Source organism: Myotis daubentonii, chromosome 8 (genome assembly GCF_963259705.1).
Source record: "Myotis daubentonii chromosome 8, mMyoDau2.1, whole genome shotgun sequence".
NCBI classification, from domain to species: domain Eukaryota; kingdom Metazoa; phylum Chordata; class Mammalia; order Chiroptera; family Vespertilionidae; genus Myotis; species Myotis daubentonii.
The window spans coordinates 73082674-73100249 of NC_081847.1; the positions used below are offsets into that span (position 1 = coordinate 73082674).

Consider the following 17576-nt stretch of genomic DNA (forward strand, 5'->3'; position numbering starts at 1 on the left):
TCGATGTGAAAGAAACACATCGATTGGTTGCCTCCTGCACAAGCCCTGACCAGGGCCGGGGCCAGGGAGGATCCTGCAACCAAGGTCGTGCCCTTGACCAGAATCGAATCCAGGATCCTTTGGTCCGCAGGCCAACGCTCTATCCATCAAGCTAAACCAGCTAGGGCTCAATGGCCCTCTTGATGTACACTTAGGTTCCTGAAGGTGAGCATTCTGGTATGTGGTTGGGAGAGTATTTCTATAGGATAGATTCCCAGGAGTGGAATCAAGGGTTGTGCAATTGATGACAAAGCTGATCATGATGGTGCCAGTGGTTAGAAACCTCAGAGAGCACTAGTCCAACTCCTATATTTCATTGATGAGAAAAGTGAAACCAGAAAGGTTAGAGCAAAGTCCGAAGTCAAACAGGTCTATGGCATTCATAGGAATGGCCCAACTCCCCGAAAAGGCACTGGGTGTCAGTGGAGTAACAGTTTGGACAAGCTCCTTAGAGTCCAAGGGAAGGAGGTCGATGCATACACTTATCCCACTGAATGAGTCTATCTTCAAGGTCAGCATAAACTGGAACAACTTAGAGTATCTCAGAGGTCCTGGTTGGTATTGCTACACGGTTAGAGCATCAGCTCATGCATGCAAGGGTCGTGGGTTCAATTCCCAGTCAAGGACAGATACCTGGGTCGCAGGTTCAATCCCTGGCCTTGGTCTGGTGCATTCAGGAGGCAACCAATCCATGTGTCTCTCTCACCTCAATGTTTCTCTCTCTCTCCCTCCCCCTCCTTTCCACTCTCTAAAAATCCATGGGAAAATATTCTGGGGTGAGGATTAACAAACAAAGAAAGAAGGAGTATCTCGGAGGCACCACAGGGCCTGGTCAGCAAGAAATCCAGGTCATGTTTCCACGGGTATTGCTAGGGCTCCTAGGAAGGCTAGTGAAGGAGACTGAGGAGCACACTGCTTGGGGCTGATTTAAGCCAGCCCACAGAGCAGCGGTTCTCAACCTTCTGGCCCTTTAAATACAGTTCCTCATGTTGTGACCCAACCATAAAATTATTTTCGTTGCTACTTCATAACTGTAATGTTGCTACTGTTATGAATCATAATGTAAATATCTGATATGCAGGATGGTCTCAGGCGACCCCTGTGAAAGGGTCATTCGACCGCCAAAGGGGTCGCGACCCACAGGTTGAGAACCGCTGCCATAGACGAAGGAAGAAAAAGGCTGTGTTAGATCAGGATATCTTTTTTTTTTTTTTTAACACAGAAGATATTTATTGCTCACTTACGATACATATCTGGCATGGGCTGGCAGGGGGCTCTTCGCTTCCTGGTGACTCCATATCTGTATGTGCTTCCACAACAACCTAAGTACTGGCTCTTAAACCTTCTGCTCAGGTGTGACACAGATGGTTTCTGTTCACATTTCATTGGCCAAGACAAGTCACATGGTCACATCCAACTTCGAAGGAGGCAAGAAAGTGTAATCCTGCCATGTGCCTTTTTCTTCTTCTTCCTCTTCTTAAAGGATACCTTTCAGCATTTCATATAATACTGGTTTGGTGGTGATGAACTCCTTTAGCTTTTCCTTATCTGTGAAGCTCTTTATCTGACCTTCCGTTCTGAATGATAGCTTTGCTGGATAAAGTAATCTTGGTTGTAGGTTCTTGGTATTCATCACTTTGAATATTTCTTGCCATTCCCTTCTGGCCTGCAAAGTTTCTGTTGAGAAATCAGCTGACAGTCGTATGGGTACTCCCTTGTAGGTAACTGAGTTTCTTTCTCTTGCTGCTCTTAAGAGTCTCTCTTTGTCTTTTTCTCTTGGCATTTTAATTATGATGTGTCTTGGTGTGGTCCTCTTTGGATTCCTTTTGTTTGGGGTTCTCCGTGCTTCCTGGACTTGTAAGTCTATTTCTTTCACCAGGTGGGGGAAGTTTTCTGTCATTATTTCTTCAAATAGGTTTTCAATATCTTGCTCTCTCGCATCTTCTGGCACCCCTATAATTCTGATGTTGGTACGCTTGAAGCTGTCCCAGAGGCTCCTTACACTATCTTCGTATTTTCGGATTCTTTTTTCATTTTGCTTTTCCAGTTGGGTGTTTTTAGCTTCTTCGCATTTCAAATCTTTGCCTTGATTCTTGCGGTCCTCTGGTCTGCTGTTGGGAGTCTGTATAATATTCGTTATTTCAGTCCGGGTATGTTTAATTTCTAGTTGGTTCTTTATCATAACATCGAGGGTCTCATTAGATTTGTTGACGATCTCATTAAGTTTATCAGCGGCTTCTAGACAGTTCTTGAGAGACCTTAAAAGTGTGGTTCTGAACTCAATATCCTCCATTGACAGTTTTGTCCTGTTTCTTTGTCTCCGCATTTTTTATGCTTTCTTGGTGCACCCCCTAGTGGTCTTTGTGTGCAGTCCTCCTGTAGTTAAGCCTTGATTGTTGTAGTTAATACTAGGGGGATTTGACCTCCAGGCCAGCTGGCTGTGAGAATCAGCTGTGTCTGCAGTGGGAAAACTTCTGTCCTCTAGGGAGGTGCTAATCTAACCTTTGCCTGAGGCTATCTGGCAAATGGCTCTGTGCAGGGCTTGGGCGGGGCGGGTGGGTCGCTCGGACTTGGGATCAACAGGGTGGGCCGGAGAGAGCAGTTATGGCGGCTCTCAGTTCCATCCCTAGGGGCTCTGCCTCACAGAGTCCCAGCAACCGCTGCAAACCTCGGAGAGAAAGCTGCCTTCGAGTTCCGACTGAAGCCAGACAGTCTCGCTTCTCCCGTTTGAATCTGGGTCCCTAGAGACTAGCCCGGATCTGGAGCTCAGAATCTGAGACTCCCTCCCGATTGAAAGCACCAACCGCGCCCGCCGCCGCCAGCCCGCTCCGCACGCACTCCGTACCTGAGTATTTCACTTCAGCACTGCGCCTCCTCTGAGTCTGGGTATGATATTCTCTTTCCTCCTAGTTGTAGAATTTCCACTCAGCCAGCCTTCCTGTGGTTCTGGATGATGTCCGTTCCGTCTTTTAGGTGTGTTTTGATTGGTTGTTCAAGGCAGCAATCTCCGATGTTAACCTATGCCGCCATCTTGGTTCTCCCAAGAGAAGTGGCTAGATCAGGATATCTTAAGAAGGCAGATAAATCACTTGGAACTTAGAAGAGTTAAATGATAGTGGGCTCTGATCAGAGTAAGAAAAAGAAAGTGAAAATGAATTGGAGGCAAATGAAGGATTAATAAGACAGAGAACAGAGCGGAGTAAGACAAGGACAGAGGCAAAGGTCTGGCAGTGTCTAGAGGAAGTGATCCAAGTTAGAACAGCAGTGGAGTCTTGGAAGCCAAGAGAAGAAAGTTCCAAGAAGGAATAAGTAGACAGCAGCATCAAATGTTGTAGCCGGCTCAAATGAGAAGACTTTAAAAGATAATCTGGCCCTGGCCTAGTTCAGTTGGTTAGAGTGTCATCCCTATACACCAAGGTTGTGGGTTCAATCGATCCCCAGTCATTGATATAAGAATCACCAATGAATGCATAAATAAGTGGAACAACAGATCAATATTTCTCTCTCTCCCCCCCCACCCCTCCCTCCCTCCATCCTGCCCTTCCTCCTCTCCCTCTCTAAAAATCCATAAGTAAACAAATAAAATATTCTTTGGATGTGGCAACATGGTGACCTCGCTGAGTCACTTCAGAAAAGTAATGAGAGCAGAATCCAGATTGCAGTGGGCTGAGGAGGGAATTAGAAGTGAGAAAATGGAGCCACTGAGCATAAATGAAAATGGTTGGGAAGGAGAGAGGGGGCGGGGAGGTGGTAGGGGGGCGGTGGGGGACAACAACACAGAAGCATGTCTTAGATCTTTACTCAAATTCAGCATGCACAGGCTAGAGACCAGAAGTAGCTGAAGAAAGAAAGGGGGAGTCCCAGCTTCCTGGGTCAGCCTCTGCTGAATCATAGTTCCTGGGGATTTGTATAAATTATCCATAGTAACAAAACTCCGTGCCCATACCGTTTGAAAGAAGTATGGATGGGGTATGATAATAACAATAGCCACTGTTTACTGAGAGCTTATGTATGCAAAGCGAAGAGCTTTGCATAAATTATCTCATTTAATCCTCACAACAATTCTGTAAGGTAGGCCTTATTTTCTTCAATTTGAAAATGATGCAACCTGAGACGAGAGCTTAATTAGCCTGTTTACCGGTTATCCAGTCAAAAAATGGCAACGTCAGGATTCAAAACCAGGCTCATCCTCCTCCAACGCTGGTCCTCCTAACTGCTAACCTGGGGTCTCTCAAGCTGGACTTTATGACTTGCAGGCCTCAGGGTCACCTGGGCAGCATTTGAAAAATGCAAATCCCCAGGTTCCACCAAAGGGCTAACTGAATCTGTAAAAGCAGAGCCCAGATCTGTACTCCCATCGAGCTCCACAAATGATTCCCATGCTCACAGAAGTCTTCTTATGTGGAATATTTACCTCCTTACTGTTTGAGCTGCCTGTCATCGGTCTTCATCCACACTGGGAGCCTGGACTGCTAGTTTGCGATAAAGTACTGTCTCAGGGCTTACCCTGGACCCGTTGAATGAGGAAGCCCTCCAGGCAATTCTTATCTTCAGAGAAGATTGGAAACCACTGTTCTGTGACTCCTAGCTGAAAGTATCCTTAGCACTACCCTAGGCCAGTGGTTGGCAAACTCATTAGTCAACAGAGCCAAATATCAACAGTACTTCATCAAAATAGACTCACCCAAGCCGAAAACCGACATCTGGGCATGGGCCACGAAGTTTTAATCGCCCTGTACGCGCGCCCGCACGTGGTATTTTGTGGAAGAGCCACACTCAAGGGGCCAAAGAGCCGCATGTGGCTCGCGAGCCGCAGTTTGCCAACCACGGCCCTAGGCTAATGTAGGTTCTAACTCTTAATCATTCCTCATCTGTAAAACGGATATAAATATGCCTGCCTGATAGAGCCATCATGAAAATTAGTATTCCACCAATTAGGATTAGATTTGCCTGTTTATAACAAAAACAAAGTTATCAATGGCTTAAACAAAAGGGCGTATGAGGTCCCTAATAATTAGGGGCTAAGACCCTTGCTACCTATCTGTCCAAGGCTGCAGCCATTTTGTCTCTAGACCCGTCATAGGGGAGGGAGAAGGGACCAACCTCAGTAGCTGAGCCCGTTGCCCTTAAGGAGCCTTTCTGGCAGGTCTTCATTTATAGTTCATGACCAAAACTCAGTCACAGAGCCACACCTACTTGCAAGGAAGGCCGAGAACTAAAATCTTTCAGTTCAGCATGAGGCCTTTGCCCCTCCAAATAAAGGAGGTTTCTGTTACTGAACAAGAAAAATAAATAAATATTGGTGTGGCGGCCACAAAAATGTGCTTCTGCAGCCTTCCAACTGCAGGGAGCTGAGGGCCCCAGCTGCTGTGCTTTGAAGTCCATTGGCCACGCCTCCCATGGGCAGCACCCCACCAATGACTGAGTGTGGAAGGGTACAAAGTCAGACCCAGTCAGTCCTTCCAGACAAGGGACTCCTTTGTTAACTAACTTTGGCTCGAGGACTTGCTGACAAAGCGGAACCTTTGTTAGACTGAGTCTTCCTTAAACTGTGAGGCCATCTGGGGCACTTGCACCCAATTTCTCTCTCTCTCTCTCTCTCTCTTTCTCTTTCTCCTTCTCTCTCTCTCTCTCTCTCTCTCTCTCTCTCTCTCTCCCTCCCTCCCTCCCTCCCTCCCTCCCTCCTGCACTTGGAGTCTGATGGCCTTCCTGGTGTTCTCTAGCTCCTTCCCTTCTTCAGCTCTCGCCCTATTTCCTTTCCCACTGATATTTCCACCCCTACCCCCACCCCCCATAAAATTCTTGCACATTTTCTCCCATCTTGGTAACTGCTTCTCCAAGGACCGGGACTAACAAAATTGGTGAGGCAAGTCAGTCTCTAGCACAGATTCAATAATCCATGCAACACTCGCATAACACAGGGATGGGTATGTAGTAATAAGCACCCAATAAACAGTAGCTGTATGGTGATGATGGTGGTGGTGATGGAGGAGGAGGAGGAGGAGGAGGAGGAGGAGGAGGAGGAGGCGGCAGGAGGAGTACAGAGCCAGTCATGGAGAGAGGAGTGTCCAAAAATTGAAGGACACAAGTTCTGAAGCAAATCACTCTGTTTGATTCTCCTTCACCCCCAGAATATTTCTATTACAGTAAAATCTGGTTAAAATCAGCTCCAAAGGCAGTATGAAAGAGGAAAAACAGACTCTAGCTGTCATCACAGGAAAATCGAACTGCCATTACTTAGCATCAGTCATTTCAAGTCATTTTTTTCAGCAAAAAGAAAGGGGAAAAATAAAGAAATAGGTCAGGCGGAGACAAAATTGCACAAAATAAACCCAATGTCCTGAACAACTCTGGTTCTTATATTATAAGAAACAGCCACCGGAAATTACTTCTCATGATGACCTAAGAACACTATTTCCATGAGAAAGTTTTCAGCATGGACGTTAAAGCACATGGAAATCTCTAGAAAAATAATAAAAAGAACTCCAAGGAAAAAACACAGAATGAGGGAAGGCAAAAGGTGGATGTAATCTGTATGATACAAAAGTTCCATGGAACTTAACCAACATTATGTACTTGGTACATGATAGGAGCTTAATGAACTGTGGTCACCCAGATAACTGAATGGCTCTCTCAAGGTCGTACTTCACCATTAGTTTATTAACGAAAGATTTGTAGAAAGCCTACTATGTGCTAGGCACTGAAGGTGCCACAAGGAACAAGACAGTTGAGGTTGTTCTTAACCTTGCCCTTACCATCCTTTTACAAAGAAATCTCCTTTGTAGACATTTTATGTGGGACCCTCTACATCCATTTGTCCACAGACACAGCCTGAATTGGCACCCTCATCATCTATCAGATTTAATGCCCAAATATTGCTTCTGAAATATTTTCTTGGTTTCTCAGACCAAGTTGATCCACTCATGTACTCGATGTAACCTTGGATTTCCATTGGCCTCTATATTCATTATCTATTGCTGCATAACAAATTACCCCCAAAACTTAGCAGCTTAAGATAACAAACATTTATTATCTCACAGAGCTAAGGAGTGACTTGGTTGGATGGTCTAGTTCTGGGTCTCTCATAAGGTGTCAGTTGGGGCTATAATTATCTGAAGGCTTGACTGGGCTGGAGGACCTGCTTCTAAGGTGACTCACACATGACTGACTAGCAAGTTGATGCTGGGTGTTGCCAGGAGGCCTCAGTTCTTTGCTATATGAGTCTCTCCATCGTTGCTCCTGACATGGCAGCTCCCTTTCTTCAGAGCAAATGATCTGACAGACAGAGACAGACATATCAAGAGACAAGCTGCAATATCTTTTATAACCTAATCTCAGAAGGAGCATACCATCACTTCTGTATCCTGTTGGTCACACAGACCACCTCTTGGGACAATGTGAGAGGGTCTCCAGGCGGGTGTGAAAACCAGGAGGCGGGGTTCATTGGGGTCATCTTGGACACTGGTTACCACAGCCTCTAAGGAGAGCTTCCTCTCCCCAAACCCCACCCAAACCCCAGTGGGGACGAGGGTGTGTGCGCAAATTCCTCCGTTTGGAAATACAGTAGTCCCCTTTATCCGTGGTTCCACTTTCTGCAATTTCACTTACTCATGATAACATGGTCCAAAAATATCAAATGGAAAATTCCAGAAATAAGTTTTAAATTGTGTGCCATTCTGAAACATGATGAAATCTTGCACCACCCCACATGGGACATGAATCATCCCTTTGTCCATTGTATCCGTACTGTATATACAGTACAATAAGATATTTTGAGAGAGAGACAACATTCACATAACTTTTATGGCAGTATATTGTTATAATTGTTCTACTTTATTATTATTGCTGTTAATCTGCCCAATTTATAAATTAAACATTATCATACGTATGCATGTACAGAAAAAAATATAGTACATATAGGGTTTGGTAGCTGCAGTTTCAGGCATCCACTAGGGTCTTGGAACATATCCCCCATGGAGAAGCAGGAACTACTGTACAAAGGCACACAGCAGTGAATTTACTGTCCTAGAAACCCAGTGTTGGAGCCCCACAGAACTACTCTCCCTCAACTGTACTTTAGCGTCATGCCACAGGCCTTCATAGAAGGACGTCATAGAAGCAGCTCCAATAAAGTTACTGGTGTTTGTTTCACTGCTCAGTGTCCTCTTTCTGAAGACACACTGGAAAAAATCTCTCTCTGGTCTCGGGATCAGGAAAAGTGTGTTTCTCCTAAATAACTACTTTGTTTTCCCCATGTAAAATCTGGCATTTTATTACCACTCATGTTTCCTTCTTTACTAAGGCTGTCTAGAAGCTCAGAGCCAACCGCATGCTGGCATCCATCTCCTTGAGCTACTGTCATACTAGAGCTATTTCTTCCACTTGTTGCCTATTTTTTCCAATTCCCTCGACTTTTAATTAGTTAATTAATTAATTTACTTGTTTATTGTTAATCCTTACCTGAGGATACTTTTTCCATTGATTTTTAGAGAGAGTGGAAGGGAAAAGGAGAGACAGAGAGAGAAACATCAACGTGAGAGAGACACATTGATTGGATGCCTCCTGCACGTGCCCTGAGAAAAACCAGCGAGGGCTCTCAACTTTGAATTTTAACCATTTGTACATTTTGTGCTTTTATAATTCCTTTCAAAGCTTTTGTGGACTGGAGTATAAATACATAATAAAATTAAAGTTTTTGTCCAAAGACTGATGACTTGCACACATGTGCCATCTAGTGGTGAGAGTGGTATCTGCCAGAATAGAAACCCCTGATTTTTCAGATAATGTTTTTGCAGGAAAGTGAAGAGTGGGAGGGCTGGAAGATGAGGGAGACGGGGACCTTTCTTTGGCTTTGTCAGGAAATTGAGACTGCTGGGGATTAAAGAGACTCCAGGCAGGGCTTGGAAGGTGAATCAATGGCTAGAATCCAACATGATTTACTGGAATCTGAACAAGCAGCCAAAAGATCAGTAAAGACCTTGCAAGTGAGGAAGACATTGGCAGCGGAAGAGTTAAGTGAAAAGGTGTTTAAAAAAAAACAACACACACACACACACACACACACACAAAAAGCCTAACAGTAAAAATAGACCAGATTCAAACAAATGATCACTTGAAAGGTACTTAATGTGTTTTGATTGCAGATGTGACTAGCCATTTTTAAAGCATTTGCATTACCTTAGGAAGAGGCTCAGAGTCTAATGTTTTCATTTTACTCATGAGAAAACAGGGGCCCAGAGACAGAGCACCTTGTCCAAGGTCATAGAGTCTGTTAGTCACAGGTTCGGGTGACACTGGGACTAGTACTCTTTCCCCAGAACCACACTGCCCCTAATCAAATGTAGCAGATGCTCATCTGGGCTTTCATTTTGCACACGGAGTTTCAAAATAAAAATCCGGTTATCACATAAAAGTGCTGGATCGAGCATGTTTCCAAAGAATGATTACTCACTGGTTTTGCAGCTGTCCCTGGGCACACCCCCAAAGGGTCAGGATGGAGGAGGTGGTTATAAAGCACTGGTTCCAGTAATCTCCACTGAGTGGCATAAGCCATTATTTGTCCACAATGAAAAGGAGGGATTCTAGAAGCCAACTGCAGTAGCTGAGGAAGCCCGAGGCTGAGAAAGAGAAAGTAAGTTCATTTATAGCACCTGCTCTGGGCCAGGCTCCAGGCAGGAATGCTGGGGAGGCAAGCTCTGCAATGCACTGGTCATATCCAGGAGCCACATACATTCCATCTGTCTGTGCCCTGGCATGTTTCGGGGCACAGCTTGAGCTATAGCTAAGGTATAGCTTGGATCTGCAGACCCTTGAAGACCTAACCCAGGGGTCTACAGTCTCAGGGTGAACTGTCTTGGAAACAGCCTGTAGTCAGGGACCACTGGGGTGGGGTGGGTGGGGCTACCGTCTAAAGTGGAACTTGAGACATTACTGTATTGAACAGCACAGACATAGAACCGTTTAATCAGCAAGAACATGGGAGAGGGCACGCCAAGCAGAACTAACAGCACATGGGAAAAAGTCAGAGAGTGGGAGACAGCTGGAAAGCAGGGTAAAACCACTGAAGGTCCTTGAGCACTGGGCTGAGTTTGGCTTACAGGGGACACAAAGGCTCTAAAAAGGAGTCAAGTCATCGTATTTGAGTTTTGAAAAGATTTCTCTATTGCCAGTGTGGGACGGCCTCGAAGAGGCATGACTGGAGAAAAGGAGGCCGGTCTCCATTTGTTCCACCCTCTCCCAGACTCACTGTGCTCCAGTCCCAAAGAACTCCTCAGCTCCTTGAATACCAAATTCTTACCAGCTGCAGGGCCCTTAAACGGGATGTTCCCTCTGTCTGGATCACTCTCTTCTTTGCTGTTACAAAGTTTCTATTTTCTCTGCTTTCAGGTCTCAGGACAAGCCTTCTTCCTTTCCTTCATCTCCCAACCTATTTATAGCTCCCTCCGTTACTCTCTCCTGTAGCACCGTTTCTTTTTTCTGTTTAGCACAGCTTGAAATTCCACTCTTGTTTGTGTTGTGTAATCAATGTCTGTCTCCCCTATTAGATTATAAATTCCGTGAGGGTGGGGTTGTGTCTGCCCCATTCAAAACCGTGTCCCCAGCATCCAGCACACACAACGCCAGGCATTTAGCAAACCCTCAATAAATACTGGATGATAAAACTGTTAGGATAGCCAGGGTGTCCGTGGTTTAAAACTAGGGCGGCAGCAGCACACCGGAGAAAAGGCGATTAACACCATAAGAAGTGGACAGGACAGGTCTGAGACCATCGGAATTCGTTCCGACAGTACAGAGTTCTGACTTTACAGCTGTCGGTATAAGCTGGGCAGGTGGACAACCCTTTATCCGCCACACGCTCAGTTTCCTCTCCGTGAAATGAGAACGACGCCGCTGCAGCCGGGCAGAACAAATGTCCTCCAGGGCAGACATAAGATTTGGGCTGGGGCGCAGGGTCGTGATACCTCACTTGAGGCCAGTTATGGTGGAGAACACCCGCAAGAACTCCCGACACTCCCTGCGGCGAAAGTGACTTCCGGAAGGAAGTCCTGACATAAAATGGATCCCCCATATGCGCAGCGCCACAGTTCTCTGTACCCTCATAAAGCGTCCGATGAGCAGCAGAGCAGGGGGGCTAACTTAGGGCCGTTGTCTTTTATTTCTTTTTAAAATATTTTCCCCATTTTTCAGCAGCTCTCTAAAAACTCCTTCATTGAAATCTAAAGAATTCTCGGGACTGTAGGGTAGAAGGGAGATTCCAGCATGGGATAAGCAAGAGGTAGGTGGGTAAATGCTCCTGCGCAGCGCCACCTGTTCCAGTGGAGAAGCCAAGGCCCTCCTCTTCCCCACCGATCCCGCTCCACCCGCGACCAACAGAGCCGGAGAAACGCGAGCGCCAGCTGTCCCGGAGCCCTGCATGTTCCTACATTTCCCACAGGTCTCTGTGCAAAGGCAGGAGCCGAGCCGCTCTCCCCGCCTCGAGAGACGCTTTAATCCTCACCAGCCAGTCATATACCACAGGACAGGGCTGGGATGGGGGGAAGGGGAGGGGAGGCGGGGGCGCAAACCCGACACCATCCCCCATCTAATTAACCTGGAGGAAATAAGCGCCGCAAGGCTATCTGGGGAATGTAGTTTCCAAGAAGACTTCTGGGAAACAGAGGACAGCCTCGCCAGGTTCGGTCACGTGGCCTGTGCGGTGCGCTGTCCTGGCGTCTTGCCTTTACTTCCCTACGGAAGGAGGGGTTCCCCGCTGTGGGGAGTAGCTGCTGCCGCTTTCTGGACTCGATTTCTGGACTGGCCCGCTTGGCCCCTGAGCGTCCCTGTTGGCCAGCGCTGATCGTATATGTGTATGGCTTCTATGGCCTCAAGTTAACGTGCTATTATAGGTCTTCATGCTCTATCTCTGCCTTGGCCAGTGCAGCGGCCAAATCACCCCAGTTGCTTCGAAGCTTTACTAAATAAATGTAGAGCAAAGCCATTAATCAATTATTGAGTTGCCTCATCTTTGGGGACCTTTTCCCACTCCTGTTCACACTCCACCACCTTGACCTCACCCATGTCTCCTTAGAAACTTGAGTCTGGGGCGGGACCTTTCTCACTATCAGCCCCTCCTAGTTTCATTTATTTCCCTACCCAGCCTGGTTCCTAAGAATCCTGTCCTACCTCACAGTCTTCTGTAACAACCCCAAACCATAGGTAAATACAGTTACTTTCTTTGGATTTACTAGGTGCTCCTGGAGGTTGGTGCCACTAGAATCAAAGGCTGAAGAGGATAATAAATAGAGGCAGGGAGTCTGCTGCCCAGGCCTCTGGAAGGCTTTGGAAGGGCTATCTTCGTTGCCTTATACCCCATGTTTGTCCTATAAGAGCATGAGAATGAAATGTAGAGCAAAGCAAAATATTAGTTATGAGAATATCCTCAAATGGCATGTTGGTAACAAAGTAGAGAGTCCTGTAAAGAATGGAGCAGAAATGTAAAGTAACATATAAACAATGAAATGAGAACTAGCAAGAAAGCATAGCAAAGATGCTAAATTGGTATACATTAAATGAGCCCAGCATGCAAATTCTTTAAAAAGCATTATGCTGGAAAGAGATTGGATGTTTCTGATGGAAAGCCAGGCATAGGCAATGTTTTGTTAGCTTTACAGAACGATTAAAAGATTATAGACCAAAAAAAAAAAAAAAAAAAAAACAACTTGAGAAGTGACAGGTGTAAGAAGACCTTGGAAATCAGTAACTAAACTAGCTTCAGAAAAATAATTTTAAAAAATGGGTCTTTGAGGAAAAAAGGAGATCTAAAACAAATATGTTTGGACATTTCGGAGTTCTCTACTATGCTGTATCTCAGAGGTGGAATATCGTGTAGACCGGGCTCCTGCTGTCACACAGGCCATTAAGCAAGCTTTGGAGTCCCCAGGTGGAGACCACACACAGCATGGAACTTCTCAGGAAGAATGCTACTGTTATGGCTGAAAGAGCCCCTTGTTCCCACCGGTTGCCGGGGGAAGTGGGGTTCTTGGAGTGCCACTAGAATAAGAATTTCCGGAAACTCCCTCGGGAGTATCAGATATTGTAGAAAACTTTATTTCTGTGGAATTACACCCCTGAGTTTCCAAGATCCCATTGTCTTTGCCCTGCCGTAGAAGAAGTGATTCAGCAGAGCTAGGATCAAAGCCAGTGTCCAGAGTTTCCGCTCCATGTTGGAGCACAGATCCAGTCCAGGATCAGGCTAGCTTAGTTTGTGTTCTCCACTGCCATCCATCAGTCCATGGTGTGTGGGGTCCGCAGGGCTATGGAGGAACACAGATGAGCTCAAGAGAGCCTTGAGAGCACCAGGAGCAACAAGAGAGAGAACTGTGTCTGGGGAGATTATGTATTCTAAATTTGCACATTTGGAATGTAACCCTTCCCCCTTTAGCCAGTGATCTCTATTCCCAGGTTTGACTGACAGGCATCTTCCCTGTGTCACCCCGATTTTACTGAGCTTGCATCTGTCTCACCTTTGTTGGATCCTTCCCCCAGTGATCTGTAGGGAATGGGCCAGTGGTTCCATGTGGAGTGTGAAATTGCATCTTTCTGGTGAAGCTGCTCAGGGGGCCATGCTTATGATGTCTGGCCTCTCTTTGTTCCTTTCTAGCTAATGACAATGGTAACACTACCAAACACTGGAGAAGAGGTTTGGTTTAATTTTGTCCTCTTAACAATGGTAATGTTTTTTTAAGATATATCTTCCGTTCCTCTATAGCATGAGGTCCATTTGTCATGCAAAAAGGTCCATGAGATACTTTAAACTCCATCTATAGTGTTTTCACATACCATGTGATACTTGGTATAATTTAGTAAAGAAGCAAACTGTGAGTTAACAGTTAACTGGAAAAGGTATTGCTTTGAAAGCAATCCAATTTATTACACTTCTACATACTAACCTTGCTACCTGGTTCTAAATTTAAAGACTTGCTGTTTACCAAACAGGAAATTACAGCTACGTTTACATGTCTCTCTGGGGGAAATGCATGCAAAGAATAGCCACATCTTTATATGCAAGGCAAATATCCGGAAACAAATAGAACAATTCGGAAATCCCACATAGGACATTAATATTTTAGGACTGGACCACAAGATCCTCAATGAACAAGAAAACTTAAGCATTGTAGGGAGAAAAAAATCACAAAGATATCAATTTTCATCAAGATAAAGCAGCAATTTTCAACCTTTTTCATCTCATGGCACACGAAACTAATGACTAAAATTCTGCGGCAGAGCAAAAAATATATATTATGCTCATCTGACAAAAAAAGGTATAATTTTACCCAGCTGGCATGGCTCAATGTTGAGTGTTGATCTATGAATCTGGAGGTCATGCTTCCATTCCCAGTCAGGGCACATGCCCAGGTTTTGGGCTTGATCCCCAGTGGGGGGCGTGCAGGAGGCAACAGATCAATGATTCTCACCATTGATGTTTCTCTCTCTCCCTCCCTCTCCCTTCCTCTCTGCAATCAATAAAAATGTATTTTTATTGTCTCAAGGTTTGGCAAGATAAAATTGCCAGGTGCTTTTCATGAATTCTGGGAAGGCCACAACAGAGTAAAAACAGGGACCTTGAAAATTAATCTGTACCAAAATAGTCAGCAGAGGAATTTTGAAGTCAATAGACAGGAGGGTATATAACACCTCAGACCCCCACCTAACTTGCTCTTCAGATTAGCTGAGAGCTGGTCTGTGCTTCATAAGCCAGATGTATAGGTTTGCTTGCTTGCTTTGCTTTTTTCAATAAAGGTGCATGCTTTAATTGCTTTAATAAACTGGCTTTTCACAATGCAGTCAAGGTCTCTAGTATAAATTCATTTATATGAGAAAACAAGGGTCGAGGTTGGGGACAGCCCTGTTCCACTGGCTCAGGGGGCTATACTGTCCGGTAACACCTCTCCAGTGTCAGTGAGAGGTGCCTATAACAATACTGACTTTTATTGAAGGCATAATTAAGTATAGTTTAAAGGTCATCCAGAAGTACAGGTTTTATTTATTTTTAATTTTTTTTACTGATTTCAGAGAGGAAGAGAGAACGAGAAAGAGAGAGAGAAACATCAATGATGCAAGAGAAACATTGATCTGCTATTTCCTGCACGGCCCCCACTGGGATCAAGCCCATAACCCGGGCTTGTGCCCTGACTGCGAATCGAATTGAACCGTGACCTCCTGGTTCATAGGTCAACATTCAACCACTGAGCCACACCGGCCTGGCAGAAGTACACGTTTTAAAAAATAAGAGTCCACTGCACCTTCCTTCATCTCCCCACTCACTTTTTTTCTTTTTTCTCTTTCCTTCCATTTTTCTGAACAACAAGCATATAATGCTAAGTGGCATATTTCATTCCAAGGTATAAATAATGATAAATATCCATCACCCATCTTAAAAAATAAAGCATTACATTTATAGCTGCAGCTCTGTATTACCCTCCCTGGTTTCATTCCCCCTGCCAAAAGTAAACCACATTTGATTTTTATTGGTGTTTATTATTCTCATGCATGTCCTTTTATACTTTTACTAGCTATGTCTATATTCCCAAACCAAGTATATGTTGTTTTATGTTAAGTTTTTAAAAAATAGCACAATACTTTCTGAAACCCTTTTTCCCCTTAATAAGATGTTTTTGAGAATTATTCACAATGATATATATAGCTGTGGCCCATTAATTTCCTCTGTTGTGCAGTATCTCATTATATGAATAAAGCACAATTTACTTACCCATTCTCTGTTGATGAACATTTGGATTGCTTCCCACTTTGTATTATTACAAACAATGTTGCAGTGAACATTCTTTTTTTGACCTCATCATGATTTATTTTTTGATTCTTACTTTGGAGTTGTAATTCATAGGAAGATATCTTACCACCCATAATTTCACTTGAAAATTTTCCATTAGGTTTATCTCTTCCTCCAATTCTTTCTTTCTAATCCTCAGCCATTGTCTTCCTCTTAAATTTATGCCAATAATGCATCTGACCCCGTTCTCCTTCGATTTCCTTATTATCCAGAAGGAGGTGCTTCTTCTACAAGAAACCTGGGTGCCAGTCTCTCTTATTTTTTAAATATATTTTATTGATTTTTTACAGAGAGGAAGGGAGAGGGATAGAGAGTTAGAAACCCCCTATTGGGGATGTGCCCGCAACCAAGGTACATGCCCTTAATCGGGATTGAACCTGGGACCCTTCAGCCTGCAGGCCGATGCTCTATCCACTGAGCCAAACCGGTCAGGTCATGGGTGCCAGTCTCTTGCTCTCTTCCTTATCACGACTGGTTTATCAAAGCATTTCTCGTTAGAACCAATTCTCTTAACAGCTCTGAGTTTTTGCTGCTGTGCTTTTTAGAGCAGGGGCCCTCCTTTTCCATTGTTGTCTTGTTTCTGGGAGGTGAAGTGGAGGCTGGCTGCTCTGCGGGTACTTCCAGATCAGTCCTCGCTTTTTCTTTTCTTTATTTTCTGTGTCTCTGTGTGTTGGTGGGGTTGTCACCTTTAGAGCCCCCAGGTGAATTCAGGGAAGGGGTTTGCGTCCCACAGCCCTTATCCTGGACCTCTCTGGTCACATGTCCACTTCTCCTGAGTCCTTAGGGGCCCGAAAATGAGACACGTGATCTACTCGGATGGTTCTCCCTTTGATCCTGATCCCGTTAAAGTTGTCCACGGCCAGAATGGTGCTCCTCTGGTCTTCATAGCAGAGGAAACAGAATCCTCTGGATCTCCCGGTCGTCTTGTCCCGCACCAGATGGATGTTCACGACCTCCCCATACTGCGAGAACACACAGATGACGTCCCCTTCCGTCAGTTCGTACGGAAGCCCGCCCAGGAAGATCCAGGCGCTGTCTCTGTACTGGGAGTGCCAGGACACCGCCGGGGCCACGCCGAGCTGGGCCTCGCGGTCGTTCAGCTCGCGGATCAGCTTGACTTTAGTTAAAGGGTTCATCTCCGCGGGGTGGGATTTCTTCAACAAACCCTTTTCTTCCGGGGCTGCACCCAGGCCTCTCCCAGGCCGGCCAGCCCTCGATGGGTGGCCCTGCGCCCGAGGCTGAAGGAAATGGGGGCCGCGGAAGGTCCCGCAGCCGCACAACACCCTCTTCGTCCTCCGCCCACTGGCCGGCGCGCTGCACGCTGGGAAGGTCAGTCTGGGCTCAGTGGGCGGGGCCCACGACCAGCGCTGGAACTACTTTCCCATGAAGCACTGCGGCGGCGCCGGGCGAAGGCGGATGCTGAGTGGGAGGTAATTGTCCCTGTTTCACTTCCTAGAAGCTCCTGGAGTCCTGCGCACAGGGACCTGTAACTCTTCAGGGAGGTGGGCGTGGGAGGACCTGGCCTCATTCCCTCGCGTAGACCCGATGCCAGGTTTAATACTTGACAAGCTCTGGGTTCAAATATTAATAAGTAGAGGTCCTCCGCTGTAGAGGCTCCCAGTCCAGTGGGAACAAGGGCGGACACCGTCCTTGGGGCGCAGGTGCTTGTGGGGCGGGCCCTGCACACCAGCCCCACCGAGTCGCTGGGAGT

At 45.7% G+C, this 17576-nt stretch overlaps 1 protein-coding gene and 1 long non-coding RNA gene across 3 annotated transcripts in view; both read right to left on the minus strand.

Moving 5' to 3' along the window:
* LOC132239052 (uncharacterized) overlaps positions 1-11550 on the minus strand; it is a 61322-nt gene extending 49772 nt beyond the window's left edge. For both annotated transcript variants that reach the window (XR_009453967.1, XR_009453966.1), the window contains exons 1-2: positions 10337-11550; positions 9491-9656 (exon numbers count right to left, since the gene is read on the minus strand). This is a non-coding gene — a long non-coding RNA (uncharacterized LOC132239052). The remainder of the gene's footprint in view (positions 1-9490; positions 9657-10336) is intronic.
* A 4963-nt stretch (positions 11551-16513) lies between these two features.
* LOC132239053 (RNA-binding motif protein, X-linked 2-like) lies at positions 16514-17084 on the minus strand. The gene has a single exon (XM_059704921.1). It carries the CDS (start codon positions 16999-17001, stop codon positions 16621-16623), a length of 381 nt encoding a protein of 126 aa, XP_059560904.1. The 5' UTR covers positions 17002-17084; the 3' UTR covers positions 16514-16620.
* Positions 17085-17576: the final 492 nt, after the last annotated feature.